Genomic DNA, 27,547 nt, shown 5'->3' with positions numbered 1-27,547 from the left:
ATCAATCACTGGGGAGAAATTGGGAGTTGGGAGAAATTCTGCCTCCAGCCCTTCCATGGGGCTTCACAGGTCCCCCCAGCAACCTCAGCACCAGATCCAGGGAGAACATTCACCCCCAGACCACCCCATCCCTACACCTGGGCTGCTCCCCATGAGCAGGGGGGTCCATCAGCCCAGCTGGGGCGCTGGGAGGACCGTCACTCATGTGGTCACCATCTGCTTGGAAATCTTTCCCTGGCTCCAGGTTTATATGTACAGATTTTTATAATTATTAGCCTTGGTAATTTACCGTAAAATATTTATTCTGGCTCATTCCAAGGCTTTTGATTCGTGTTGGGTCTGTATGGCTTGGGGGGGTGTGCATGTGGAGGCACATGGCCACGCAGGGCTGGATGCTCCGCTCCCACCCTGTATAAATATCCATGTGGATGTGTGTGGCCCAGGGAAGAGACCCTGGTGGCAGCCTGGACTGAGGGTCCAGCTCGCTGCTCACCTCCACATCCCCTCCTACTGCAATCCCAGCAACACTAGCCCTGTGGGACATGGGGCTGGGGAGGATATAACTGATGTGCTGCATGGAAGGGATGTGAGGGGAAAGCATCCCAGCACACCCCATTGAGGGTGGGGGAATGGAGGTGGCAGGGACAGACAAGGAGGAGGAGGGTTCTGGGGGTGGTGGCAGCGATCCCCGCACGCCTGGGTGGTCAGCAGGGCTGGGCTGAGATGGGCTCTCCACTGCGCTGAGCCCCCGTGCAAGGGGGAAGAACATCCCTGAGCACCCTTCCCTGCCTGCCCTGGGGCTGGGACCCACGGCACGGCTCTCCAAGCCCCGGGGGCTCCGACAGAACCAACCCCCATAGTGTGCGGGAAGGCTCTGGCGATGAAACTCAACCCAGATGTGCAGCAGCGGGAACCCTTTAACATTTCCCTGCTCTGTGCCTGGAGTTGGACAGCCCCTCCAACAGACCTGGCTCCTGAGTTGCTCCTCTCTCACTCCCCAAGTGCCCTGCAAAGGAGCTGCAGAGGCTGTCCCAGGGAGGGACAAGGACAGAGACTCACTGGGGATGCTCCAGCAAGTCTGGGCAGAGACAAGATCTTTGGGGAAGGCAGCATCTCACCAGTGGGCAGGGGAGAGGCAAGCAGCATCCTGAAAGCACCAGCAAACACACAGCACTCAGTCCCTACAGGGCTTAAAAAGAGGAGGAAAAGTATTTAGATGGTTGAGAACTACAGGTTATGTGGGCTGTGTTGTACCTCCATGGCAGTGCCAGCCCCTCAGCAGTAGGAATGCGCTGGTACTAGCATGGGCTTTGCCAGCCAGAAGCTGAGTTTACTCAAGGAAATATTACCAGGACAGCCAGAGCCACACGCATCTGGTCACCCTTTGCACACCTCAGAGCCTGGAACCTTGTTTAGCATCTGCCTTCACTTTTCTTCAGGGCTCAGCATGCCCCCATGGCCCTTCCTCACACTCAGCCTCCCGACCCAGCCTTGCCCTGCCTGCCTCCCAGCTGGCCCCTGCATTATTAAACCAGATCCACCTTACCAGCCCATATCTTTTTCCACTCTGGCAAAACCTGCCTGGTTCTGGCTTTGCCACCCGTCAGCACTTCCATCAGGAGCCAGAAGACATTGGGACACCCCTTCAGTGCTGACCCTCTGTGCCCCTGTGACCCCTCTGTGGGGGGACAACCTGCTGCTTCTCTGCCCCCAGACCCCTGGGAAGCAGCCCCAGCTCCCCCCTGGCCTTGGAGCCGCTCCAACACCTGGTTTTAATAACAAATGGCGCGGGAAGGGACAAAGGCGCCTTGCGGGAAGGGCGGTGGGATACAGGATGGGGGGGATGGCAGGTGGGGAGAGAGGGGGCCTGTGGGGCTGGGATGAGGGGGATGCTAAGGAGGGGCACCAGCCCAGGACCTTTGCAGGGCTGGAGGTGTCAAGCTGCCCATCACCACATCTCTGAAAAAATACCACTCACAGAACTGGGTTAACTACAGGCACCGGAAAGCTGGGATTAATGGAAACTGGTTTTAAGAATTTTCCCAGATGGAAGAAACATCTTTTCGTCATCTGTCCTTTGACATTTCAAGTCTATTTTGCATCCCCAGCATTTTCTGATTTGGGCTGTGACATTTAAATGGGCGATTTGTGTTTACAGTCTTAGGCGTTGTAAATACCTTATATATAAATGTCTTTGCATGTATAGGAGATATTCTATACATTTGTATCTTCGAAACAAGAGCTATAAATCTTTACAGGAAAATGTAGATCTCCTACAAAAACATTTCTATCAGCTTTGTAGGGTAGATGAACATGTAACAGAAATACACTGACCTTTTACAGACACTAGGAGTTAGCATTATTTTATCACAAAGTGTAAATATGTCACTTCAAGATCATGAGAGGCATTAGAAGAAATATGTTGCATGGCTCTTATTCAAGGACTTGCTGACTTGCACTGTCCAGGGGGGTGACAGTGCATCATCCCCCTCCAGTTACAGGTCCCACGACAAGGATGCAGCAGTGTCAGGGCTGCAGAGCCAAGGGCATGTCCCAGCTGCTGTAGGGGTGATGCAAAGGGACAGGGCCCTCTGGCAGGGGCACAGCTGTGGTTACCTCCCAGCACACAGCACTGTTGGTGACACCGCATGCGGTCTCAGGAGGCTTTTGAATGCCCCAAATCTGACCTTCCATGAGCATCCCATCATCCCAGCACAAGCCTGACCACAGCCAGAGCCCCACCAGCAGCACCTCTGCCACTTCCCCATCCACAGGGGTCCCTGAGTGTCAACAGCCCCCCCCCATGACAACATCCCCCAGGAGGAAGGCCCCATCTTGGAGCAAAGGGCTGTGGAGGAAGGCAAAGCCATCTCTGCATTCACGGTCCTGTCCTGGCATGAAATATTTGCAACATCTGGTCACATCCCTTCTGCCAGCCCAGCATTGCCTGACCCCATGCAAAGAGCAGCCCAGGCACTTCTGGGGTCCACATCCCTCCTGCAGCCATTTCCAGGAGGGATTCACCAGCACATCCCCAACAGCCAGGAGGATGCAGGACGTGTTGGAGCATGGATTTGGGATGCGTCTGGATGAGGATACAGGACATGTCAGGGCATGCTGCAGGATGAATCAAGGTGCAGAAAGCTGCCATTGGGGATGGACCCAACGCTGCAGCAGCTTGTGGGCTGGAAAGTCAGCCCTCACCATAGCCACCATGGTCCTGTCTGCAGGCTGGGGCTGAGAGGACTTGGAGCAGCCTTGGCTCAGCCCTGTGCCCTCCGGGACCCCAGGAGGCTGCTGACTCCCACCCACTGCCCCATATAGCCCCCGGGGGCTCAGAGCTGGGCAGGGGCTGCTGTGGGATCTCCAGTCAGAGGCTGTAGGAAAAGGCTGTAGCAGGGAGAGCCCCAGCAGCCCCTGGCCACAGCGGGGAGCAGTGCAGGGGCACAGAGAGTTTGAGCCCTGAGCAGGGACACTTTGGGGTCCCGCTGCCCCTGGGGCCCTGCTGGCCGCAGCTGCCCAGCCCCTGGCCCTTGCCCAGCCCAGATTTTACCAACTTTGCACATTTTTGGCAGAAGCTAGAAAACATTACTGGTGCCAAGGTGGGCGACAGGCAAGGGGGATGGATCCTCCCCCATGGCTTTCCTGTAGCTGTGGGAGGGCAGAGACCTCATCATCCTATCAGGCACCCCACGGCCATGGAATAGGGCTGAGCTGTGCTCCTGGCCCTGTTAATTAACAAGCAATTAACTCAGGGCTAAACTGGGCAGCAGCTGGGCCCACCTGGGGCAGCCCAGGGACAGGATGGGGGTTTCCTTGCACATCAGCCGAGCTGGACGGGGACGATGGTGCTGGGGGCCAGCCCCAGGCACAGCCCCACTGCTCCCTCCTGGGCTTGGGGACACCAGGAAGGGAACCGAGGTGGGTGCGTGGCCTGGCCTTACTGCAGCATGGCCAGGAATTAACAGCCTCCTGGTCCGGGCAGGCAGCTCCACGGAGCCGGCAGCCCCCGGCTCTCCCCCTGCAGCCCCCTCCTCCATCCGGCGGCTCCGCACATCGTTTGTCACTCCGACAGGTTCAAACAAACCCGGCTGGGATTAATTAGGCTCGGTCTTCGTTTCCTCCAGCACTTCGCAGGGGCCGGGCAGCGGAAGGCGGTGGGGAGGGAGCAGACGGGCGGGCAGGCTCAGGCAGGCAGGGACTGGATAATGGGGCAGGGGGGAGAAGGTAAGCAGGGCTCCCCCAGCCCCCCAAACTCCTTCCCCAGTGCTAACGCAGTCGGAGCTGGATGCTGTCCCGGGAACAGGAGGCTGTGGGCGCTGTGCAGCGTGGATGGATCCAGGACTAGACAGCTGCTGCCACCTCGTGCATGGAGGGCTGCTCCCACACACCCCCTTCTCAAAATCCCCCAAAGATGGGCCCAAAGGCAGCCAGGACCCCCAGGGACAGGACTGGATCATGCCACTGAGGAGAGACACAGGCAACAACCAGCAAGTAAAACCAGAGCCCCCCCTTTATTAGCAGTTGGTTCAACAGGACTTTACACCAGTGCCTGGGAGCCTCTCCCAGCACAGCCCCACAGAGAGGCAGCAGGAGGTGCAGCCCCCCCACAGCCCCCTAAGGCTACAGGGGCTCCTGCTGAAACAACTGGCTGGGAACTCCACTGCCAGCGGGGCCCCTCTGTCACCCATGGTGCCCTGGCCCCGCTCAGGAGGCAAGGGCAGCATCCTGGGCACTGCACCCCCCTCTGTCAGGAACCGCTGCCATCCTTCATCCTGTGAAGCAGCTCCATCCAAGGGGAAATCTGGGCCCTTATCCCGGTAAACCCGTGATGGCTCAGTCTCGTCTGCCAGCGAATCCCAAGGCGTGGGAGAGCAGAGCGAGGCTGTAGCTCTGTACGGCACCACTGGTATAAAGACGTGTCTCCCACTGGGAAACTGTCCCGTTTCCCCACTGACCTTTGTCCATGTCACGTGTAACAACCAAAGAGACCACGTGAAACCCTCGGGGTTTAGGTACAAATTCTGGCACTGAAGAAAAACAACCCCCCCTGCAAAATGGGAACCAAACGAACCCTTCCCCCCGCCCCCCTAAGCCCCAACATTATTAAAATACTTTTGTTTTTTAATATTCAAGAGGTTTGAAGTTCTCAGAATCCTTCTGATTGCTGTTATCCCAATGTTCTGTCCCCGGGCTCTCCTCCATGTTGGGGGATGCCGGGCACTCGGCTTTACCACAGGAAACACCACGTGTGTACAAGATTGCAGGGTGGGCTTGGGGGTCAGGAGCATACTGGGACCAGCATACTGGGACCAGTATGCCCAGAGCAGAACACTGGACCCTTCTCCTGCTAGGCTGCACTCCCACCATGCTGCCCATGAAGGGGGAGCCAGAGGCTGAGGAGCTTGAAAATGAATAGAGATGACAAAAGAAATCGTGCCTGAGTCTTTGAAATAAAAATCCACCCGGTTTGCAGCATTTCCAAGGAGGTGTTGGGGGAATCCTGCAAACTCTTCTGTTTCCTGCCGTGGGGCTGACGGCAGGAGCAGGACTGGGTTCCTCTCTGATTTGGGTCTCCACCAGCTCCATCGCTCTGCTCCAGCTCAGCAAAGTCACCACCAGTGCACCCAGAATGGCTGCTCTGCCCTCAAACCAAGAGGTGAGGGACAGCTCTGCTGCTGCCCTCAGGCTCAGAGCAGTTGGAGCCTGTTTTGGGCAGAGAAAGGGGGAATTTGTGCCACTTCTCTATGTCAGAACAGGGCAGTAAGGGGCCAGAAATTAAAAAGGAAAAATAAAATGAAAGAAAACACAGGTGTGGGTCAGGCGGAGAGGTGACAGCACAGGGACTGCAGAGTCGGACTGCTGCTTGGGCAGACGTAGCCTCCTGGGGGTCCCCTCCAAGCTTCTGGTGCAGCCATATGCTCCTGGGAGTCCCCTCCAAGCCTCTGGAGATGCTGTACACTCCTGGAGGTCCCCTCCAAGGCCACGGCTGGGTATTGCTGAGAAGGTCACGCCGGAGCAGGGGGTCAGCCCCGCTCAGGTATTGCTGGGGGGGCAGCAGGCAGCAGCTACCTGGTGCTCTGCAGCTCCTCCCGCAGCCAGGTGGGCAATGTCTGCCCCATTTTGTACAGGAGCTTGGAGAGCTCTATGTTATGGTCCCTGTAATAGTCCCGCAGGAAGGCGCGCGACTGCAATGGGAGAACAAAGAGGAGGGTCAGGGGGACCAGCCCCAAGCCCACTTGCCTGGCACAGCCCCCAGCCCCCAGTTTGGCTCAGGACCATCCCAGGACACTTTCTGCATACTCACATCCGAATCCATCTCGGGGTACTTCCTCCCTTTGCTCTTTCCCAAGCATTTCGTTTTTCCTCCATCCAGAAGCTGACACCAGAATCCTTTCTTTGGGTCAAACCTGCAAAGTCAGAGCTCTGCCTCAGCCCTCTTGTCCTCCCCCCCACACCTTCAGCAGGCAACCACCCTGCCCAGCAAGCCCTGCTGCTGCCCAGCCCTGCACAGGGCACTTCTCCACCACTGGAATCCACAGCACAGCTGACATCACCCCCCTAGCACAACAGGTTCCCTCTGCAGCTATGCAATAAGCAGCCCACTAAGGCTCATTCACCACCACACCACCCTGCTGAGGGGGCATGGGGTCTACCTGGGTTTAATTACTATTTTCTGTGGCACCTTTGTCCTTGGATGCCCTCAAGTGCCCCATGGCACCTGGGTGAAGATTCAGAGTGGCCTCATAACTAAGCCCTGGCAGAGGTACACTATTATTTTCAGAGGTAAATTACTATTTTTCTAGGAGCTCTGGAGGCTCCTGCTTCCCACGGTAGGGTTTAACGCCTGGAAGGCTCAGAGCAAGGTGACACTTGTGGAGTTGCCACATGGCCAGCAGCAAGAGCTGCTCTCGTGCCTTCACGAGGAGGTGGGGTGCCAGGGCTCAACACCATCACCTGTGCCACAAACGCACTCCAGAAGCCCAGAGTTGCTCTTGGGCTGTCTAGAGTGACTCCACTGTGGTGTCTGTCTGAGCCTCAGGGGAAAACCTGGCCTCATCAAAACCAGCAGCAGCTCTATGGAGAGCCTCAGGACTGGGGGCTGCTTTGGGACACTGCTGAGTGTCCCCAGGGTAACCCGCTGCATGGGAGCAATGTCAGGGTGGAGGAAGGAGAAGTTTGGGGAAGGACTCACGCAAGGGTCTTGTGGTAATCGATGAAGTTGGTCACGCCAAGGAATTTCTGGACCGTCTCCATCACTTTGGCGGGTTCCGTTCGGAGCAGCTTGCCGTCCAGCACCAGGATCTGGAAGGAGTAAGGAAGGGTAGTGAGGTGCCACTGGCTCCCAGCCTTGCTTTCCTGGGGCACCATACCCTCAGTCATCTCGGAGTCAAATCTGCCACCAGCCTGCACGGGGGCCCCTGCTGAATGCCAGCGTGCCCTGCTGTTCCCTTACACTGGATGGTGGAAAATGAAATGCAACTAAAAGTCAGGGCTAGGACCCATCCAGGACAACATTAGAGCTTTGGCTCAAGGCTGCCCAACCCATGGCCAGACAGGATTGCAACACAGCAATTATGCCAGCAGCAGGCAACTAATAGACTTTATAAGGTTAATCGACAGTGGAAAAATCATTCAGGGATTGATCCCATACACCCCAGCAGCGCTGCACTGTGCGGGTCACAGCAGGGTTGGCATCCAGCTCCTATTTTGCCTGCAGGCAGTTCAAACCATGGGCAGCTTCACCTGCTATTTTTGTCCTGTTCGATGCTGTGGTGACACCAGACAGGGCAGCCCCGGGAGAGTCTGTGGACAAGCGTGCAGGCAAGTGTTGGGTGACCCTGCAGAGCCACCCACAGCCCTCCAAGCTCCCTTTCAACCCTGCTGTGACAGGACATCTTTCAACCCTGCACAAGGACATCTTTGTGCGTTGTCCATCACCAGCCTCACACTGCAAGGGCTCCCTTTTGCACAGTATCTCCCCACTGCCCCTCCTTCCAAGTACTTTCACTCTTCCCTCCAAGGTTTTCAGGGTATAAGAAAAGCAGCTCCCATGGAAGAACCCCCACAGTGGGCCTTGGATCCAATCTCTTTTGCCCCCACATCTTTGCTTGGGTGAGGGGTCTCCCCAGGTGCTGCCACTGTAGGATTGGGGTGCTCCCATCCCTACCTGGTTGGCATGGTAGCTGTTCAGCCAGCGCTCGATGTGGGTGGCGTACCAGCCCGGCACCAGGCAGCGGTTCTGCAGGGTCCGGAGCTTCGGAGCAGCCTCGGGCCCAGCCGTGATCACCTCGTGGAAGGTGTATTTCAGGGCAATCGGGTCGTCGTGAGCTCGCTGGTGCTGTCAGGCAGGAGCAAGGTAGGTTTGTTCCTGGGGTAGCCCCAATCCTGGGCTCCTCATGAGGTGCAGCGGCTCCCAGACCCCCAGGACGTGTCCTCATGCATCACATTCAGCCAACAGTGTGGCATCAACTGTCACCTCACATCCCAAATCAAACTCCTTGCCCACTGCCCCACAGGACTGCTCAATCCAGAGGAGAGGCAGAAGCTCACCTGATACCAGGAGTAGGCTCGATCTGCAGGGTTGATAAGGATGGTGATGACTTTGGCCTTGGACAGCAGGGCTGCAGCTCGCCGGGGAGCCACTTCAGAGTCAAAGTAGTTGGCACTTTTCTCAAAGTAAAAGTCAGAAGTGGTGTTGGAGGGGATGGGGAAGAACTCCATGTACCTGGGGGAGGCACAGTGTGAGGTAGGCACATGGTCACGAGATGTGCCCAGCACCCCCCTCACAGGTGACATCTCAGACAATCAGATGGGAAACCCCACACCACCACTGCTCCCATTCCTGCCCCACTCAGTCCCCACAGCACAGAGACCCACCAGTCAATGCCCTTGTGATAGTTGTGTCCATTGAAGAACTGTATCTCCTCAAAGGTCTCTGAGCTGGGATAGTTGCTGCTCAGGTCCGGGTGCATTCCCAGGAAGAGATAAAGGGCGGTTGTTCCTTCAGACAGACAGAAAGCAGGAGCTGACTTGGGCCAAACCTCCCTCCAAGCTCTGCTTCAGAGCAGGAGGGCAGAGAGAAGCTATTTGGGGGTGTGGGGAGTTCTGTCAAGCCTCTCGGAATGCTCATGGCACCAAAGGTGAAGGGAAGCACCTGTTTTTTGAGGCCCGATGATGAGAAGCTTTGGGAATCGGTCACAGGTCTTCTCTTTGGACCAAATGTCTTTGTGCCGTTTGTCTTCACAGGGATCCTGCAACACGGGGGGAAGGATCAGAGAGAGGGCAGCCTGGATGGGACTGCACACCTCTGCTCAGCCCCTCCAGCCTGAGCAGACACATGGGGAGGCCACACTGCTCAACAGGCAGGACAAAGACCAGGCTCATCTCCAGGTCTACAGGGCAAACTCCTTCCTGGCACTGCCCACAGAACCAAAGAGAGGGGAAAATCCACTGCTTACCCAGGGAATCAGAGGGAAATCCAGGTTGGAAACTACCTCAGGCAGTCATTTAGTCCAAGCTCCTGCTCAGAGTGCGGGTATATCACACTTCCCTCGCCCAGCACAACAAACAGGGCCACTCCACCTACTCAAGGCATAGGGGGTACCTGCCACAGCGGGTCCTTCTCTTCAGAAAAGATCTGGAAGTATTTCTGTGCCAGCTGCACAGGTGGCAACGTCTGCAGCTTCAGGTTGGTCCAGGAGTTGAGGAAGCGGACCAGGTGCTTGAAGGTGTACAAACCCAGGCGGTCGTTGCCGTAGTTGGACAGATGGGTCATGAAGATGCTGATCTGAAGCAGAGAGGACAGAGCAGGGGTTTAGCAGAGCCTCACCCAGCAGCCATCCCATGCAAACAGTTCTGACCCTGGCTGAGGACACCGGGGGCTTCTCCCATAGCAGCGCTGGGATAGCTCTGCAAGACCCCTGTCCCTCTGTCCCCGGGCAGTACTCACAGGGTTGAGGAGCACAGTCAGGAACAGTTCACCCCCGTTGATGATTTTGTCCAGCTCACTGGAGCCACCAGGATATTCATTGTAGAAGATCGTGTGTGTGAAGAGGCCGCAGGTTTGCCGGGGGAGTACCTGGGGCAGGAAAAACATATGGATTGCTTCCAGAGCTGGGTCCCTTTCTCTTCCCAACAAAATGGGAGTCCTTAACCCCTTGGAGGTCAGGACCAATTCCATTGCCCCTCACCAGCCTCAACTTGAACCCATACAACAGAAGGGAGATTGTGGACAGAGGGAAAAGCCAAAAATTGTCCTCACACGAGCCTCTCCCATGTAGGATGAGCAGAGGGCACAGCCCCCTCGAATTGAACCACCTGCTGAGGTTCTGGGTCTTGCTGGGGGGACAAGAAGAGAGAAGCACCAGAGACAAAGCCTGGCCACTCACCATGATGCCGTTGTGGATGAAGCCGCGGCGATAGCGAGCAGGTTTCAGGTGTGGATACTCCTCCGTGCTCGTCACTTTGATTGACCAAACCTGCTTCCACGCTTCGTACAGCTGCACATGCACGGGGTACACCCCCGAGTGGTGCGGGGCCACGGCGTACCCCATGTCAGTGGGGATGCCATGCTCCTGCAGAGAAGGGAGTGGGGACTGCGTGACTGTGGACACCCCAAAATCACAACATCCCAAACTAATCTCTCTGCAAGGGACTGCCCATTCCCAGCTACAAATTGTCTAAGTTGTGCTTCTGGAGAGCAACCAGGGAAGGGGTGTGCATCCTCTCCTAAGCCTGGCTGTCTCCATGAAAGGGAGCCCAGCAGCAGACATGCTGGGTGGACACCCACTCCTGGCTTCACTCAGATCCTCCTCATCCCTGTCTTCTGCTGTCACCCACAGAACAGCAGCAGCAAAGCTTTTCTGTGAAGAACAAGGAGATACAGCTATACAGGACTGTAAATTGGTTTATATCAGGAAATTTAAAACAGCCTGGAAATTCGGAGCTGGACAATTGCCTGTCCCAAGTAGGGGTGATCTGGTGTCTCTCTAATTAAGCACATCTAATTATCAGGCAATGAATTCAAATTAGTCTGAAGATCACTCTCTTAGGCCATAGGATGCAATCATTATTACTGAGTCTGGCTTTACTCGCTTGGATTCAAGACAGCTGTGGGTCAGTCAGAGCACAATCTGGTGTCAGTGCTGGTTTCTGCGGGGCCACACAAAGGACAGCCGAAGAGGACAAACAATCCCTGAGCAAGCTGAAGGGCAGAGGCTGCCTTTCTAAACCAAACATGTCCTCAACAGCTCGGCCTGCAGAGGGAGTTTCCATCAGCTGAAGCCTCCCGGAACAGCCACCGCCCCAGGATCCTACATTATCACTCAGCACAATATGACATGGTGCCAGGCTGAGCATCCCCCTGGACTGGACCTCTGTACTCCCACGGTGCTGGGCCAGGTGGGCACAGTTGCAATGCAGAGACATAGTCTTCCCTTGAACAGGCACTGGGGCAGCTCACTGCCAAAGCAGCAAGTTGGCTGGTGCAGATAAATCCTTTTGCTCCAGGTACTATAGTGTAATTGGATTTACCCACCCAGCTGCAATGTGGGGGACATGACTTAATGTCACCAGGTCCCTTTATTCCAGTAAGCAGAGATCATCCCCTGGGAATCCTCTCTGCTCCCCTTCTCCTCTCCTCCCCCCACCACAAACATCCCCACCAGTGGCATCTTACTCACGACAGCGAATTTCTTGTTTAAGGTCATCTGCTCGGCGAGAACCGACTGGTTGTGGAAGAGGTGAGGCTGCATGTGGCTCCACATGTGGGGGAACCACCAGAACTCCTTCACATAGGACAGCAACAGGTCATCACCTTCATCCTCGGCATCGGTACCTGTGGACACGACACCTGCTGTCACCACGGAGCATGGAGAGCATGTGAGCAGCCAGGGCTGAGGAGGGGGAGGCTCTCTCAGTGACTTCTGGTGCAGGTGGTGGGAGAACAGGGTCGGATGCCTGAGGACCCTCCTGCAGCCCCAGCATCAGCCTCTTTGAGCACCAACCGGTGCCTCAACACCAGTGGTGCAGCAACCACAGGCAAAGTGATGCCCTCGCCCTCCTCACCTGTGTGGAAGAATTTCCCTGAGTATCCCAGGTTGAAGGTGAAGTTTGGGATGTGGGTGCGCAGCTCATTCTGTGTGTCAAACAGCGCCTGGGAGAAGGGGAGGGAAAGCAAGGTGTCCTCAGCATGTGGCCTCAGGGATGGCTGCCACACCAGGGCAAGGACCCGTGTCCATGAGAGCTTTGCAGAGGGGCTCCCAGGAGAACGGGGGGATGCTCTGGGGACAGGAAAGCTCATCTCTGGCGCATCCCTGAGCAAGCACAAGTGTCCAGCCCCATACACCCCTTGCCCACCCAGCCAGGACAGCACAGCCGCACCTTGACATCTTCCACTTTCATGCGCGTGCCCTCCTTGCCCACAAAGATGTCGTCGATGTCCACCAGGATGTAGCGGTCGAGGGGCAGGGAAAGCCTCTTGCCCGTCAGGAAGGAGACAGAGTCCACAAAGACCAACTTGTGCAGCCAGAAGTTGAGGTTGTTGCCAAACAGCACCCTCTGGATGCCGTCGTGGAGGCCCAGGTCCTGCATCACGGTGGTGTGCAGCGCAGCGTCCACGCTCATGTGCGGGATGGACTCGGCCGACTTGGTCTTGGCCAGGAGGACTGGCTCGTAGGTGGAGTGGTTGGACTGGAAGACGGTCCAGTCCTCCCCAGGGAGCACACCCTTCTCCACCTCGCTGGGGCGCGTGATGTAGAGCAGCGGCGACTTGGGGTTGATGCTGCAGTCCTTCAGCGCCAGGTTGGAGTGGAGGAAGAGGGGGAAGCCCTTCAGCTGGGCACTGAGCAGGCTGTTCTCGTTGGCCTGCATGAGGAAAATGGGGGCTAGAGGAAATGGGATGCTAGGCACAAGGCAGGGCCTCACTGGGGACACCAACAGCCACAGCAACAGAGGAAGCGGCTCATCACCCCTGGACATCCAGGTGCTAGGTCCCCCTTTCCTCTCTGGAGCAGGGGGTGCCCTTGTCCCTTTTCACACACTCAATCCTGCTGCTGACCGAAATATCTGCTCATGCTTTTGGCAGACCCCAGCAAGGGTCACTCCTGGGAAACAGGGATGCTAAAAGCAACTGGACTGATCCCAGAAGTGTGTTTTTACCCCCAAAACACCCAGAGGCCACACATCCCCTCCACAGAGAGAGGGCTAAGATAGTGCCACCTGCTAGAAGCCTATGCCCCAGACCAGGTTGCAGTCCAGCTCCACACCAACTCAGGCTGCCTAAAGAAAGCACGGAGAGGGCAAAGTCCCTGTGGGGCAGCAGGATCCCAGAGCCTCCCTACTCACATCTGGCCTGGCACTGGGGTCTTCGTTCACCCCCTGTACCCCCTTACCTTGAAGAAGCCGATGATGCCCACACCGTACTCCACACAGTACTTGTCCAGCAGCTCCCGGTTCCAGGCATCCAGGTTGACATACTTGAGGACGTTCTCATAGATGATGAGCGCAAAGCGTCCCCGGTCCTTGTCAGTCAGTGTGGGCATGTCCCCCTTCCCCGGGGCAATCTCTGTCCTGTATTTGAAGCGACTCGACTCCAAAATGGCCACGATCTCCTGGCCCAGCTGGGAGTAGAGGCTCTCCACGAAGACCAGCACCAAGGGGTCTGTGCGGGAGGAGTCGACCACCTTGACGGTCTTCAGCGGCAGCAAGCGGGAAGGGGCGACCTTGGGCTCGTCACAGTCCGGCCCTGCCACGTCCCCAGAGGGCTCCAAGCCCCTTTTCCACCCATATAAATAATATGCAGAGATGAAAACACTGAGCAGGCAGAAGGCAAAGAGCAGGAGCAACACCACCTGCGGAGAGAGCTGCCAGATACCCCGCCGGGCCCTGGCCAGCACAGTCATCCTTGCATCTGCTGGGCAAGGTGGGGCCCCTCTCCCCTGCCCGTCCCCTCCCCTCACGAGCCCCGGGGAGGGGAAGAAGCAAGCAAGCAAGCAACCAAAATAAAATTAGACAAAATAAAATTGAGTACTACTAATAAATTAAAATACTAGCAGGCCGCCTGTGCAGGCTCTCTCCCCTCCAGCAGTCGGGCGTCCCTCGCTGTCAGCTTCATGTCACCATGGCAGAGGCACCGAGAGTCCCCTTGCTGAGCCGAAATTCCTGTGGTGATGGCAGTGGTGGCAGCAGCAGCCCCATGGCCTCAGCAGGGCGAGGGGGTGGCGGGCGGCCTGGGTGCGGAACGTGGTGGGAATGTGGCCATGGCAGCTCCCTGGTTCCCCGGCTCCACACGGTGCCCTGCAAGACAGAGGTGGGATGAGAGGGCAGCAACAGGACCAGCGCTGCTGCTGTTATTTCTACCAGCACAACAGCCCCGGCAGATCCCTCGGCGAGCTCGCTGGCGTGCCAGGGCTTGCCGCAGGAACGCCGTGAGCTCCTGACGGCGCTGGGGATGGGGCGGGAGCGCAGCGCGCACGCGTGGCCTGGGATCCCAACTGTGGGGTGAGCCTGGAGGGTAGCAGCATCACCAGGTGCTATGGAGGGGAGCCCTCAGCCCCTTGTGAGTCCCTGTCACCTCAAGCAGCTGGAGCAGCAGCCCCACTCCTGGTTACCCAGTGGGAGCCAGGCTGTGTCAAGGAGAATATTGGGGGTGGTCTGAGCCTCCCATGGCCCACCCTGACTGGCAGGGAGGGACACAGGCTGCCGGCCAGATGGGCGGCTCAAGGCCAAGCCAGGAGCCGCCAGACAAGGTCACTGAGAGGGGCACACAGAAACATCCACATGGAGCCAAAGAGACCTTGGGAATATTTTTCCCCTCCCTGTGAAAGGCGCATTTGAAAAAAGAAAAAGGATGGCACTGCTTGCTGGGAGGTGGAGCTGCCCAGGTGACACTGATGCAGCCGGTGTGTTTTAAGGAAAAAATAGTGCTGGCACGGTGGCTCGCAGCCCTGCCCCAAACTCACCATCAGTGTTGGGGACAAGGGCACGAGTCCCTGCTCCTCCCAGGGAGAGCTCGCTGTGCCCTGCCAGCACCACGGCTGAGCACCCTCCCAACCAACACCAGCCAGGCTCCTAACAGGATTAAACGTGGCCAGCTGAGCGGTACTGTGGATTACAGGCTGGGGCTTGGCAGGGTAATCCTGTCATCCCTGCCCTTCCCTGCAGCGAGTCCTGCTCCAGACACTGCTTCCCAACCCTGCCAGTATGGCACTGCTTCAGCCAGGCCCCTGCAGGTGCCACCAGCAGCCAGTCTCCACCCAGCCTCCGCCACTGTCTCCTCCATCACCACCACCACCCACCAGCAACCTCCCCTTGCCGTCTGTACCAGGCACAGCCGAGCACCTGGGTTTATTGATTTGTAATTTATCTTTGTGCACATGGATGGTCTCTAGGCAGGACCAAGAGATGATGTACCTTCACTCTCAGACCCCCAAGGTGTGCCCTGCCTGTCTCACCTCACTCCTTTCTCCCCTCCAGCGGGGCTGAACTTTCAGCATCCCCGGGCAAACAGCCTCAACAGGATTTTAGGGCAGAGCACTTCTCCAGGTCCAAAAGGAGAAGCACATAGGGATGTTGATTTTAGGGATGTGCCTGTGCAGAGGGAGGTACCTGCCTAGGGGTGGGGAGAGCTGGGACTGTGTTATCCAGCACCCTGACCATGCCATCCTGCTCCCTCTCCGTTTCTTTCATCTGCCAGGAGCAGTGGGTGCTAGCAGCATTCCCACAGTGATGGGTGGGCAAGTGACAACAGTGGCTTTGGTGCCAAGTGCCGGAGCTGGCGGGTGATGGACAGGACTGTGTGTCCATCCTTGCACCACCCTCCATGAGACAGGGACTAGGGCTCTGCACCTCCATCACCTGCCACTTCCAAGGGCGCTTCATTAGTCCATCCTCTTCTAAGAGCTTTTAATTATGGTACTTAATGACCAGGCTTTGGAGACAGGATCTCTGGGCAGACGCTGGCTGACTCTCCCCAGGCTGCCACGTCAAAGCCTGCCCGGGCAGGGGGCCAGCACCGGACCCCTGGAGCAGCCAGGAGTGAGCCGGGACCAGGGCAGGCACGGTCCCGCCCCACACGCCCGCCAGCGCGGCAGAAAGCAGGCAGGAATCCTGCTCTGCCGGTTCACTGCTGGAGCAAACCCTCCATGGGGAGGATGCTGAGGGGTTTGGGGCGATGCCACGGGGTAGGGATGCTCCTGCTTTCCCCATATGAGTGGGTGCTGGCTGCACTGTGCCCAGCAAACCCCTCCAGTGGCAGGAAAGCTGACAGCTCTCTACCAGAGAAGGAAGCAGGTTTAGGTCCAAGAGCACAAACAAGTCCTTGAGACCAAGAGCTTTTCTAAAACAAAAGGGAAACATGATAAAATAGAAAAAAAACCCACAAGAGCTGGCAAGGTGACAGCCGGGGTCAAACTTCCTTTTAACCTGATTTTTAGAAGCTGCTCAGGTGCCTTTTAAACCCACAGTAGTTATTTAAAAGGCACCAGATGGAAATGTCAGCCGGAGTCCCACACACACACCTCAGGCCCCCAGAAACACTACACAGCGCTGGCAGGTTCCCATCACCCAGGTGAGTGCTGAGCCACAGCCACACGTCAAGGACCTTGGGAGAAAAAGCCCTGGAAAATGCTCTTTGCTGGTGGGTTTCTGAGCAATACCACAGCCCAGGCTCCACTGGAGAGGAGGCTCAGCAACGAGGCTTAGCCACAGTGCTCTTAATCCGGCTGCCCTGACAAACACAATCAGCGTCCAAGTGGCTTCCCAGCGTGGCTTGGAGCCCGGAGCACCCTGCGGAGCCGGATCGGACCCCAGGACAGGCAAGGAGTGCAACCAGTGGGCAGGGAAGCCCTTTACTATCAGCACTTCAAATCTAAGAGAGCTGCAGGAAGAAGAGGAAAATGGTTGAAAAGCTTTTCTAAATGCACCCCCCCCCAGTGCAGTTGGGGGTTGCGGTTTCCCCCTGCCACAGACACTCCCTGGGGAAACACTGAACCCCAGAAAGCCAGAGGGGCACTCAGGAGATGAGAGGGGATGAAACCATCTCCATTAGCAGCTTGCAGCGCTCTTCCTTTAACCTCCAGTGAGATTTTGCAGGGATGCAATGGGAGGATTAAATATAAGCAAGGAAGTGCAAGGAGATCCGGAGGAGAGGGAAGGGTCAGTCATCCCAGCAGACAACCACAGCAGGGTTTGATTTATTGGGGGGTGGAATAGGTCAGGCTGCAGGTGCAAGCAGTGAAGATCAGGCAGTTCACAAGTCTCGACTGTCAGATAAATCAACTGTCCCAATCCCACAGCCCAGGGATGGGAGGTGAGCTCAAAACTACGGGTGTGACACAGCAATAAATTGCTCACACACTTCTCTTGCACCACTTTGGAAAGGGCTGCAAGGGGGGATCAGGCACCACCTTCAGGGAGAAGACACCCCAAGACTTTGTGCAAGAACCCCAACCCGACTCCAGCAGCTTACAAACCTCCAACATTCAACCCACAGAGATGAAGCCACATCCTAAACACCACATCCAGATGGGCCATCCTGCTCCTCTCCTGCTGGCACCCTCTGGGTGGGCACCCCTGCTCCTCACTCCTCATGGTCGCAGGGAGAGACCCACCACTGCTGGGTGATCACCAGGTCACCACCATTCCAGCTCCACTTCTCCATGTAAGCCAGCCCTGGGGGTTAAGCAGGAATGGAGGAGGATTTAGAGGCAGGATGCTAAATTGCATTGCACAGCTCAGTGATTTGCAATCACTCCTGCTCGCTCCAACACTTCCCTTCCCATATACAACCACTGCAGGGAATGCGGCTGCCTCGGCCCCACCGACACATCTGCTTCATCTCCCACTTGGACACTGGAAGGCAAAAGGCTACTGGAAGGTCTAAATTTGGCCAGGCCGGGACCCAGGCCCCCAGCAGGGCAACAGCGCTCATTCCACCCTGCCTCCTGTCTCTCCCACACCTCACACACTCTTGCCAGCATTCCCAGTGATCACTAAATGGTGGCTTGGAGCCCTGGGAATCAGCACTACCTGTAAAAGATGCACAAAAGGCAGCCAAATTATTAATAATAGGTTTAAGTTCCCTCTAGGGGGAATCCCCTTCACTCGCTGGTAATATTTAGAGGGCTACAGATCTAAAACCACTGAGCTAAGCACGTCCTTAGAGAGGAGATTAATGCCATCACATTATTCAAGAGACAACTGCAAGCTCAAGACAGGGGAGCTTGCTTTGAAAATGAAAGAGTAACTGGCGTGAAAAAATGGCCTTTAAACACCCACCTCTGCACTGCTGCCTGGATCAGTTCTGAATGGCAGCAATGCCAGCTGCCGCTGGAAGTATCTGCAGAGAGCTGAGAGCACTGGCAAGGGAAAAGAGCTATCATAGGGTGCAAAGGACCACAGCCTGTCCCTGTCCCCATCATCTCCCTCCCCAGCCAGGGCCAGACCCACTAGCCAAGACAAGACACAATCAGGAGGACATGATCTCCTTTACTGGGGTGCGTGATGATGATCCCATCAAGATGCTCCTGGAGCTGGGACTGAAGCCCTGCACCAGAGCAGCCCTGTGAAGCCACAGCAACCCAGGGAGAGGAAACCTGGCATAAAAACTTCAGCCACTGCAAAATCAAGGGATTTTTCCTGGCGAACCCCATGTCCTGACAGCCAGGGTCATGAGCCTTTAGGATGGGCCCAAGAGACTTGGACAGAGGGGTGAGCTGTAGGGATGTCCAGCCACCTCCTGCCAGGTGGCAAACCCAGGTTGTCCGGGCAGGGGAGTGGGATGTGGAGCAGACAGAGAGAGGAAAACATGCAAAAGGACACAAAGGAACAGAAATGAGCTCGTCCTGGTCACCTACTTGCCAAGGCTGCCCCGTGGTTTTGCAATGCCAGATAAGGAGCGTCTTAATGGTAGATTACACAGGCTGCTTAAGCGCTTTGCAAACAGTACTTACAACCTGCCAGGGAGAAAAATACCCTGCTGATGGGAGAGGGACAGTCCCAGCACTGCTTTCCTAAGGACACCCGCCTTCCCTCAGTGCCCAAAAGGTGCAAAATTAAAGGACAATGGCAGCCTGGCAGCTGACCCTGGCACAGGAAGGGTCAGGCAGCCATCAATGCTGCTCCCATCCAAAACCCACCCAAACTTGGCTTCTCTCCTCTATGCACAGGCTGGATAGGAACAAACACAAGGAAATATCAGGCAAACTCATCTGTGATTTATAAGGTCTGGAGCATTTCCATCCCAGGAGGACTTCGGCAGAAAAATCCCCCTTTTTCTCAGCTCTTTTTGTAAGATCTGAACTATAAAGCCCAGATAGAAATGAGCAGTTGGAGCATCCACCTGGACTGCTTCTGCTGAATCAAGCTTCCCCTCAATGCCTCACTCCCCTCTGGAAATAAACCTCTGGCTCTGTCTGCCCACCACCTGCCTGCTCCTGTGGGAAAGAAACCAATATGAGTGATGAGCCCAGTGAAAGTGGTCAAGGATTTTCACTCTAGAAAAAGTTATTTTTAGCCAAAGTGCCCAGCTCTGGAAGAGGCGGTTTTTTACCCAGAGAGCCCTGTTAGCACCTCAGTTTTACTGCAAAAGATAAAAGTAATGTTTTTCTCGGGTTTTCTTCAAAAAAACGATCATGAGAATGGTTCTTTCCCTGCAGAGGGATGGAAAGGCAAAGTCCGGTGTGTGGTAAATCACTGCAAGTATTTGGTGAATTCTGAGGGGAGAAAAAGCTTCAATGAATTAATTTTTTTCCATGGTAGAGCGGCTGGCAAACCCAACTGGCAGGGCTTTTAAGACTAGTTCTAGCAAACCTCAAATCTTAATCCCATGTGCCCAGGTCCTGCCCATGCCAAATCTCATCTCCCAGCCCCTTCCCCAGCTCCAAGGTGCTGCAGCCCCTACCAGTGAGGCTGTACAGAGGAATCCCCCTGCAGAGGTCACCCCGTTTCTGATCCTGAGGCACCAGCGGCTCCCACCACCTTTGTCCTCAGCATCCCGATCTGGAAGAGCACCTCTGTATCTCCCAACACCCACCATGAAACCAGCCTCCTCCATAAACTAGGCCAGCAATTAGCAGCAGTCATTAGCTTTCCTACACCCCAGGGATGCTGGGCTGGGCAGCCAACCCCTGGCAATTATGATTCCTGACACCATCCCAACCAAACACCCCAACATCCCAAAGCCAGGTTATGGTTCGGGTTGTGCCACTGCAACCCCAAAAAAAAAGCTGGAGCCCTTTGCAGGTGACTCTTCTCAGGGGTATTTTTTGCCCTTGAATCCTTGGGAACAGCCTCGGAGAGGAGGCTGGGGGAATTCTCCCAAACCTTAATTGAAAGAGGCACTTAACGAGGAGAGTTTCTTTTGTCTGTTAATTGAAACAGGTTCTTAGTGACAAAACTCTCCATGAATATTAAGTGGGTTCACAGAGGGGGAAAATCCACTCAATGAATTGGGTTTTCCTGCTTCAAAATTTGCCATGTCAGTTCCTGTGGCTCTCCAAGCACTCAGGAGCCTTTCTGGATAATCAGGGCCTAAATCCCGAGTATTTTAAAAAGAAAAAGGGCAAAGGGAAAATAATCCCACATGAATTTTTATATTTCATGGAGCAGCAGTCTGTGCTCTACCCACAAGGTCACAAGAGGACTCCTACCAAAAAAGCACGGACTGAAAGCCCCTTAATGCCACCTTTTGCAGCCTCTGACATTTTGCTTGGCTAGACTTTCCCTGCAGAGGTGTTGATCCTGCTGTGAGTGTGAGGGTGACCCTGGATCATAGAGAGCTGCAGGGCAGCAGTGATTCCCTCAGCTCAGCCAAGGCAGCGCTGCGAGACTCAAAGGACAGGCCAGCTGCTTCTTTTTTTTGACAGCTTCCCACTACGGGGATCCTAAAGTTGGTAGGAGAGCAGATCCATCCCACCACAGAAGAACTGCCAGCTGTTCTGGGGAGCACAGGCTGCCCTGCAAGTGACAGCCCAGCCCCAAAACAGCCCTTTTGCAAAGCAGCATCCATAAAACCGCAGCATGAACCAGCTTACGGAGAGCAACTGACCCAGCCAGTGCCTGCATTCTGGAGAAATCCCTGCAAGGATGGAGCTGGCCGTTCCTCCCAGGGACTCCCTGGGATGCTCCTGCCAGACCACATCCATCCTGCATGATGCCCCAATGCTTTGCTGAGCTGCAGATGACCTCCACTTCCCTGCAGTCTGCCAGGACAGACGCTGCCAGGAGCCCAAAGCACCCCCAGGGCCGGGTGCTTGCGGCCAGTATTGAATTAGAAGTCGGAGCAGTCCCTGCCGTGAGCGTGGGTGTGCTCCTGTGATGGCTCCTGGGGTGGCAGGTCCTTTGGGAAGGGTTGAGCAGCACACACTGATGCACAGGCGGGATGCTTCCAGGGCCAGCACTCTCCAAGGTCATGGCCAGGCCAGGCTGGAGGTCAGGTCTTTTATTAGACCAATGGACACAGTTGGAAAAACCGACACATTTTGGCTGCACAGACATTCCTTGGACATCTGTTTTTTCCTAAAGGTATTAGTTAGGCTAATAAAAGACATTACCTCTGCACGCAAACTTTGTCACCCTTAAAATGCACCAGAGGCTGCAAGGCTCAGCAGCCCATGGGGAGCAGGAACAGGCACAGAGCACAGGAGGCACTTGCTAAAGCTGTTTTGTTTTCACCCCCTAAAACAGCACTGGCAAAGCCCATGCCTGCCCCCGGCAAGCACAGCACTGGGGCTGGCACCCAAGCTGCTTCTTGCCTCCCGCTGCTTCTTGTGTGGTGCAGGGAGCAGAGCAGGACATCCCTCACCGTACATCCAACCCTTAACATGCCCAAGCCCAGAGAGACAGAAAACACTTCTTCTTCCCTGCTTTACATCAGTGATGAGACCTTCCAAGATACTTTCGGTTCCCTGGCAGAAGGGGGACAACAGGGCAGAGCTCCGGGGAGACAGTCTTGGTCTCTCCAAGACAACCTCCATCTTTGGACCAGACAAGTAGCAGAGTTGAACTCCAGACATGCCCACCATGAATACCAGGGCAATTCCTCCCGGGACACCCCACATTTAGGGATCTCTTGACCTTCCTAAACCCCTCCAGGAAGGTTCGTGCCATCTGATGGTTGTGCTGAGGATCCTGTCCCCTTCCTGGGACAGAGGGCTACAGCAAGGTCCTGCTGTTTTTGGGGAAGACATGGTTACCAAGGCACTCCCAACTGCAGCCCCCTCACTGCTGGCCAACAGTCACAAGTGGAATTTACAGCTTGATATTGATTTGTCTTCTGCAAGCTCTGCCATTGCAGTCGGTGGCTTTTGCAGGAAAACAACATGAATCATAACCTACAGGCCGCCATCTCCCTGCGTCCGCACAGTGTGACTCATCCAGCCCTTCCAGGGGTCTTGGCACTGCTCCTCCACACCTGGGGATGGGCACAGAGAGGAGTGAGGGGGCACCATCTCCCACTGGCACCTGGGGACTGAGTTGTCACAGCCCCCCAGGTCTCCAAGAAAGCAGCATCACACTTTCCCTCCGCCTGGGTCCTCCTGCCCCCGTCTCAGGCTCCACCACCACCAGCATACACGTGGTGATGGCAGCGGTAAGAACAAGCCAAGCAATGCCACCACCAGGGTCAAAAACACAAAAGGAAGCCAAGGGCAGTCCTGAGGTACTGAAGTTGAAAGGGCTGGAAACATCAGTGAGAGAGACTGGTAACCCCTGTCCTCCAAGGCCATGAAGCAGGCACAAGACACAGGAGCTTCATATCTTGCTTCTCTCTTTGTCTTGAGTCCTAACCTCATTTTAGCAGGCTCTACCCCAATACCCAAAAATAAAACCACGACAAAAATAAAAGGTACATCCAGAAGGCAGAATTCTGTAAAATATCCTTTTAAGTAAAACCCTCCATGACCCTGCCCCAAAGCACGAACAGCCAAGAGAGCAGCTTCATCTCCGGTGCCCACCCAGAAACCCCCAAGACAGGATGCTCAGTGGGATCACAACCCTCTGTGTCCAGCCCAGCACCCAGAGATGCCCCCAAAATCAAACCTGTTTATAAAAGCCTGCAGAAGGAGAGGAGCAGGCAGTGCTGGTGACACTCTGCAGCAGGGACACGCTCGCCTGTGCCATATTTCACCATGACACGCTACTGAAGAAAATATTAATCATTCCCTCTTCATTCCAGCCTGGTTTTTGACTGAGGCGTCTTTTTCCTTCTGTTTAAATTACCACCAACAGCGCATTAAACATGACATGTTCTACAGTACTGACAATACCGCACAGAGAGGGGGAAAAATGCAAAACAACCTGTAATGAAAAGTCTGTTTGGCTGGGATGGGTTTTCCATCCCCACCCAAACACAGCCACACCAGACCCACCAGCTTCCCAAAGGCATGAGAAGCGGGAAAGGCTTTGTCTGAGTGAGCTTTCCCATCAGCATCCATGTCCCATGGCAGCGACACCAGGTTGGAAGGGAGGACTTGGGGACTGCAGCTGCTGAGGTAACATGGTACATACCGGGGGCTGGGTGAGGTGAACCCCATGGGAGGCTTGGGAAGGTCCTGGCTTCCCCTACGCACACAAGGATGCCCCAGACACAGATGGGCATTGGAAAACATGAGCTTTGCCTTCACCATCCTTGCCCAAAAGAAGCACCACGGGTGAAGGGAAGATGCTTGGCAATCCCGCCAGAGACCAGCTATGTTGGGGTTTATTTTCCTGCTGTATCAAGTCCCGCACGTTTTTTCTATTGTTTAATTTCCTTCTTCTCCACCCACGGCAAGTTCACTCAGAAGCAAAGAACTTATTTCCTATTGAATTCATCCTGGTTGTTTTATTTGGAATAGGACAACTTCCCTCAGCCATGGTCGCTGTGTGCAGCTGAGGGGAGAAGGCACAGGGCCGCTCACCTCCCCATCTGCACCAGCCCCAGGGAAAAAACACTCTTAAGATCAAAGTAACAAAGATGCTGCTTTGCTGCAGGAAGAGGTGCTTTTCCAAGACCGCCGGTGACAAAGGGGCACTGCAAGGCACTTGCTTCCCAACACTGTGAGCACCAGTAGTGGGAAGATGACCATTCCATGGTGTGCTGTGGCAACTGCTGGTTGAGACCACAGGAAGGGAGAGCCCCAGTGCTGGGATAAAACTGCAGTGCTGGGAGGGAGCACAAGTCTTGATAGGAAGCCAAGCCTTCCAGCTGATTCCAAAGGTTGCCCAAGCTGGTGTGTCTCTGTACCACGGAGTATCAGGGGCTGCCCCCATCAGCGGTGGAGGCAAAGCCGAAATACTTGGGGAGATAACACACACAGCTATGCACGAGTGGCCCAGGAGCTCACCGGTGGCTGGGAAAAAGCCAGGACCTCTTCCAGAGGTGGTGGTGAGGTGCTTCACAAGGGACGCCAGCCAGAGTGGCCAAGCCGGGGCCATACGCAAGGTGTGAACCTCCACAGCGGCTCTGGGCCGCGCTGGTCCCGCACGGCTTTAGCCAACACCGCTCGCACCCCTGCGGAGCGGGGACGCCCCAGGCCTCGCCTGCTCCCGGCCGGTGCCCGGGCAGCGGCGGGGCGGGGACACCCCCGGCCCCCGCGCGGCCTCCTCCGAGCCCCCCGTGCGGCGAGTGCCCCCTCGGCCCGGCGGGCCCGCGGGGCGGCTCGGGGCGCTGGGCTCCCCGCCGGACCCCCCGCTCCGCCCGGGCCGGCTCCTCCCGAGAGCACCGGGGGGAGCCGCGGTTCCCGGCGGGGCGGGAGGAGCCGCCGGGCCCGGTCCCCGGCGCAGCCCGGCCGGGGCGGTGCGGGGCCCGGCCCGCGCTGCCTCCCGCTCGCCCGCCCGTCCGCCCTTTGTCTGCGCCGCCCGCCCCGCTCGGGCCGTACCTGCCGCCGCCGGGCCCGCTCCGCCAGGCCGCCGCCTCCACCGCCGCCCGCTCCGCCGGGCTCCGCCGGCCCGGCCCCGCTCGGCGCGTCCCGCCCGCCGCCCGGGCAGGCACCGCCCCCGCCGCCCCCCGCCAGCACCGCCCCGGGGGCCGCGAGGGGCTCCCGCCGCGCCAGGGGCAGCGCTGACGGCGGGGATCGGGGCTGCCCCTGCCCCGGTGCCCACCCTGCCCAGCTCCTCGCCCCGTCCAGCCCCCGGGGTGACCGTGAGCCCGGCGATAATCCCCCGGCGGGAGGGCTCTGATCGCCGGGCTCCGAACGCCTGTGATGATCCATGTGCCCGGCGATGCTCCCGCCAGGCCCCCGCGCTCCCGCGGTTCCCCGGGATGAGCGTGATGGGGTGTGCGAAGGGTACGGCACAGGGAGTGTGTTTGATAGAACTGGGGTGTCAGGCTCACGGCTCCTACATAGAGCCCTTTCATCCTTCCCCCAGTGTATGCACACCCTTTTGTGTCAAGAGTTTTGAAGCCAGCCAAGCCTGAGGTTGTCCCCATCCTCCTCCCCAGCCGCAGAACCCAGGTTCAGAGTGCTGGTACACCACATCGTTTTAGCTTTTCCGCCCCGGCTCCAAGACAAGCTCAAGGGCCACATCTAAGTCATGGGCTGGCTGCCTCCAACCTGCATGCACGTACACACAAAATTCCCTTCATTCCTCAGAGAGGGGAAAAATGAGCTTAACGTGGCTCAGCTGCTCCACTCCTGCCCCTGCCCTGCCCTTGGAGGCTGCTGAGGACACCAACAGCTTGCGGGGACATGCTCCAGTCCAGGGGAAGGGAGCCCACGTTAACCACCAGAACGAGCCGCCCAGGTCCATCTTACTGCCCATGTCAGAAGGGACGTGGTACATTAGGACGACCCTGTCAGGTTTCATGTCCAGTCCATGGGGACAAGTTTCATGTCCAGCTCACAGGGATAGGATGTGGCAGGTCTGCTGGCTTTGGTTTAGGCAGCATGTTCTGGGAGAGCTTCCGACTGAACCTGAGTTGAGGAAGCAATTTCAATCAGATGAAACAGACAGATAAACAAACAAAAAGAAAAGAGGAAAGGAAATCGTAGGGAAAGAGACACAAAGAATGGGAGAGAATTACGGCTGCAAATTTTCTAACGGGCTCTGAGGCGTTTATTGAAGTCAAAGATTTCTTTATCCTTAAACATTTCACTTCCCTCACAAGCCTTTTCTCTGAAGATCCCTGAATAACTTGCCAATGCCAAAGTTACTTGAAAGCTCAGAAAACAAAAAGGGACAAACAGCAAGTTTTTAAACTGCGAACTGCTGTAAAAGGTATTAAAGGGATTACAGTTTTTTTCAGCCTTAAATGATTTGCAAACTCAGCCTGAAAAAAGTGTCTCCCCCGGGAACAGCATTCCGAGGCCATGCTAACCTCTGCCAGAGGAGATTCATGCACAAATCATTGAGCAAAAAGCCAGCAATGAGTAATCAAAGGCACGCACCAAACTCCAAGAACAATCTGCAGAATCCACAATCTCCAGTGGTAAAGTTTTCCACTGAATAATTTCTTCTGTGAAAAAGGAATTCGTTGAATTCTTGGTCTGACATTTGCTAATCCTTTTTTTTTTTTTTTAAAGAATGACTGACTCGCGGGAAACAGAAGGCTGCTCAGAAAGGCACTGGGGTTTATTAATACCAGCTCTGCCATTTTACATGAATATCAGGTAGCTTTTTTTTTTTCCTGTCTTCTGTTTGCAAACACAAAGGAAACAAGTTCCTTTCCTGTGTGCTTTAACTCACAGGCTCTTCTTCAGCACATCTGTCGGAAAGCAGTTCAGCGGCTTTCCTCCACATTGTCTCCAATTTATTAATCAACACTTTCAGCTCCCTACTGAGTTACAGCCAAATTATGGTCCTTGAAGTCCATGGCAGCACTTCCACTGACTTCATTAGGACCAGAAACTGACTCTTGAAGTCTCTGCCAATTCCTTAAGTGCTTTAACTTCAGTGTTGGACATTTCTGTTTTAATCTTCTTACGCCTGTTTCTGACACATCATTTACATGTGTGCACACACAAACTGCCTTTCTGAAACTAAAAACTGCCTTAAAAGCAAATGGAAAAGTTTTATTCGTTTACCTGTGAATGGGTGGACTCAGGACCCTGAATGTGTCTTTGCCAGGGCTGTTAGAGGACAGATGCCATTTTGAGGGGCCTGTTAGAGAGCCCCAACTGCAGACCCTGCTCCATACCAGGGAGACAGCTGGGGTTCATCCTGCTGTGGGAAGAGTTTTGGCCTATTCCAGCTCCAGTCTCTGTTTCAAGGCCACCACTGGTCCGGTGGCTTGTGAGAACAAGTCGCAGCCATGGAAACTGTGATATTTGAGCACCAAAAATTCCTGCTTGCGGGAAGCCTGGAGCTGAGACCTTCACAGGTCAGGCCATTTACTTCCCACTGACCCCTCTCAGCCTGAACTAGTTTACTCCAAGGCCAAAGCCCCGCTGGAGGAGAGCTTGGGAGCTGTGTTCCCATTTCCCTGGCCTTTTGGTTTAGTCACTGGCTGAGTTATGAAATCTGCCTGCAGCGTAACCCTGTCTGTGGGTTTCCCATGGGCTGGAGAGGCTATTACCGAGGAGCAGTTGGAATGTTAATTACCCATTAAGGAACTAAATCTGGGGGA

At 55.7% G+C, this 27,547-nt stretch overlaps 1 protein-coding gene across 1 annotated transcript; it reads right to left on the bottom strand.

Annotated features, from left to right (window-relative positions):
• Positions 1–4,495: 4,495 nt before the first annotated feature.
• NDST1 (N-deacetylase and N-sulfotransferase 1) lies at positions 4,496–24,898 on the bottom strand. The gene is made up of 15 exons (XM_027718243.2): positions 24,861–24,898; positions 13,395–14,298; positions 12,385–12,867; positions 12,070–12,157; positions 11,685–11,839; positions 10,392–10,577; positions 9,953–10,081; positions 9,608–9,790; positions 9,158–9,254; positions 8,881–9,004; positions 8,554–8,728; positions 8,171–8,341; positions 7,196–7,305; positions 6,308–6,410; positions 4,496–6,188 (listed from the first exon to the last, which is right to left on the bottom strand). The coding sequence occupies exons 2-15, from the start codon at positions 13,902–13,904 to the stop codon at positions 6,069–6,071; spliced, it is 2,634 nt and encodes an 877-aa protein (XP_027574044.1). The 5' UTR covers positions 13,905–14,298; positions 24,861–24,898; the 3' UTR covers positions 4,496–6,068.
• Positions 24,899–27,547: the final 2,649 nt, after the last annotated feature.

The sequence above is a fragment of the Pipra filicauda genome, unplaced genomic scaffold, assembly GCF_003945595.2.
Source record: "Pipra filicauda isolate LSUMZ 115617 unplaced genomic scaffold, ASM394559v2 scaffold344_size1527164_pilon, whole genome shotgun sequence".
NCBI classification, from domain to species: Eukaryota; Metazoa; Chordata; class Aves; order Passeriformes; family Pipridae; genus Pipra; species Pipra filicauda.
Note: the sequence above shows the minus strand (reverse complement) of the source record. Positions and strands in the feature narration are given on the sequence as shown.

Coding starts and splice junctions, on each gene's coding strand:
- NDST1 (XM_027718243.2), bottom strand. CDS start 13,904: ATGACTGTGCTGGCCAGGGCCCGGCGGGGTATCTGGCAGCTCTCTCCG. Junction 11,840..12,069: donor AGGGAAATTCTTCCACACAG/GTGAGGAGGGCG, acceptor TCGTGTCCACAG/GTACCGATGCCGAGGATGAA. Junction 10,578..11,684: donor TAAACAAGAAATTCGCTGTC/GTGAGTAAGATG, acceptor CCTTCTCTGCAG/GAGCATGGCATCCCCACTGA.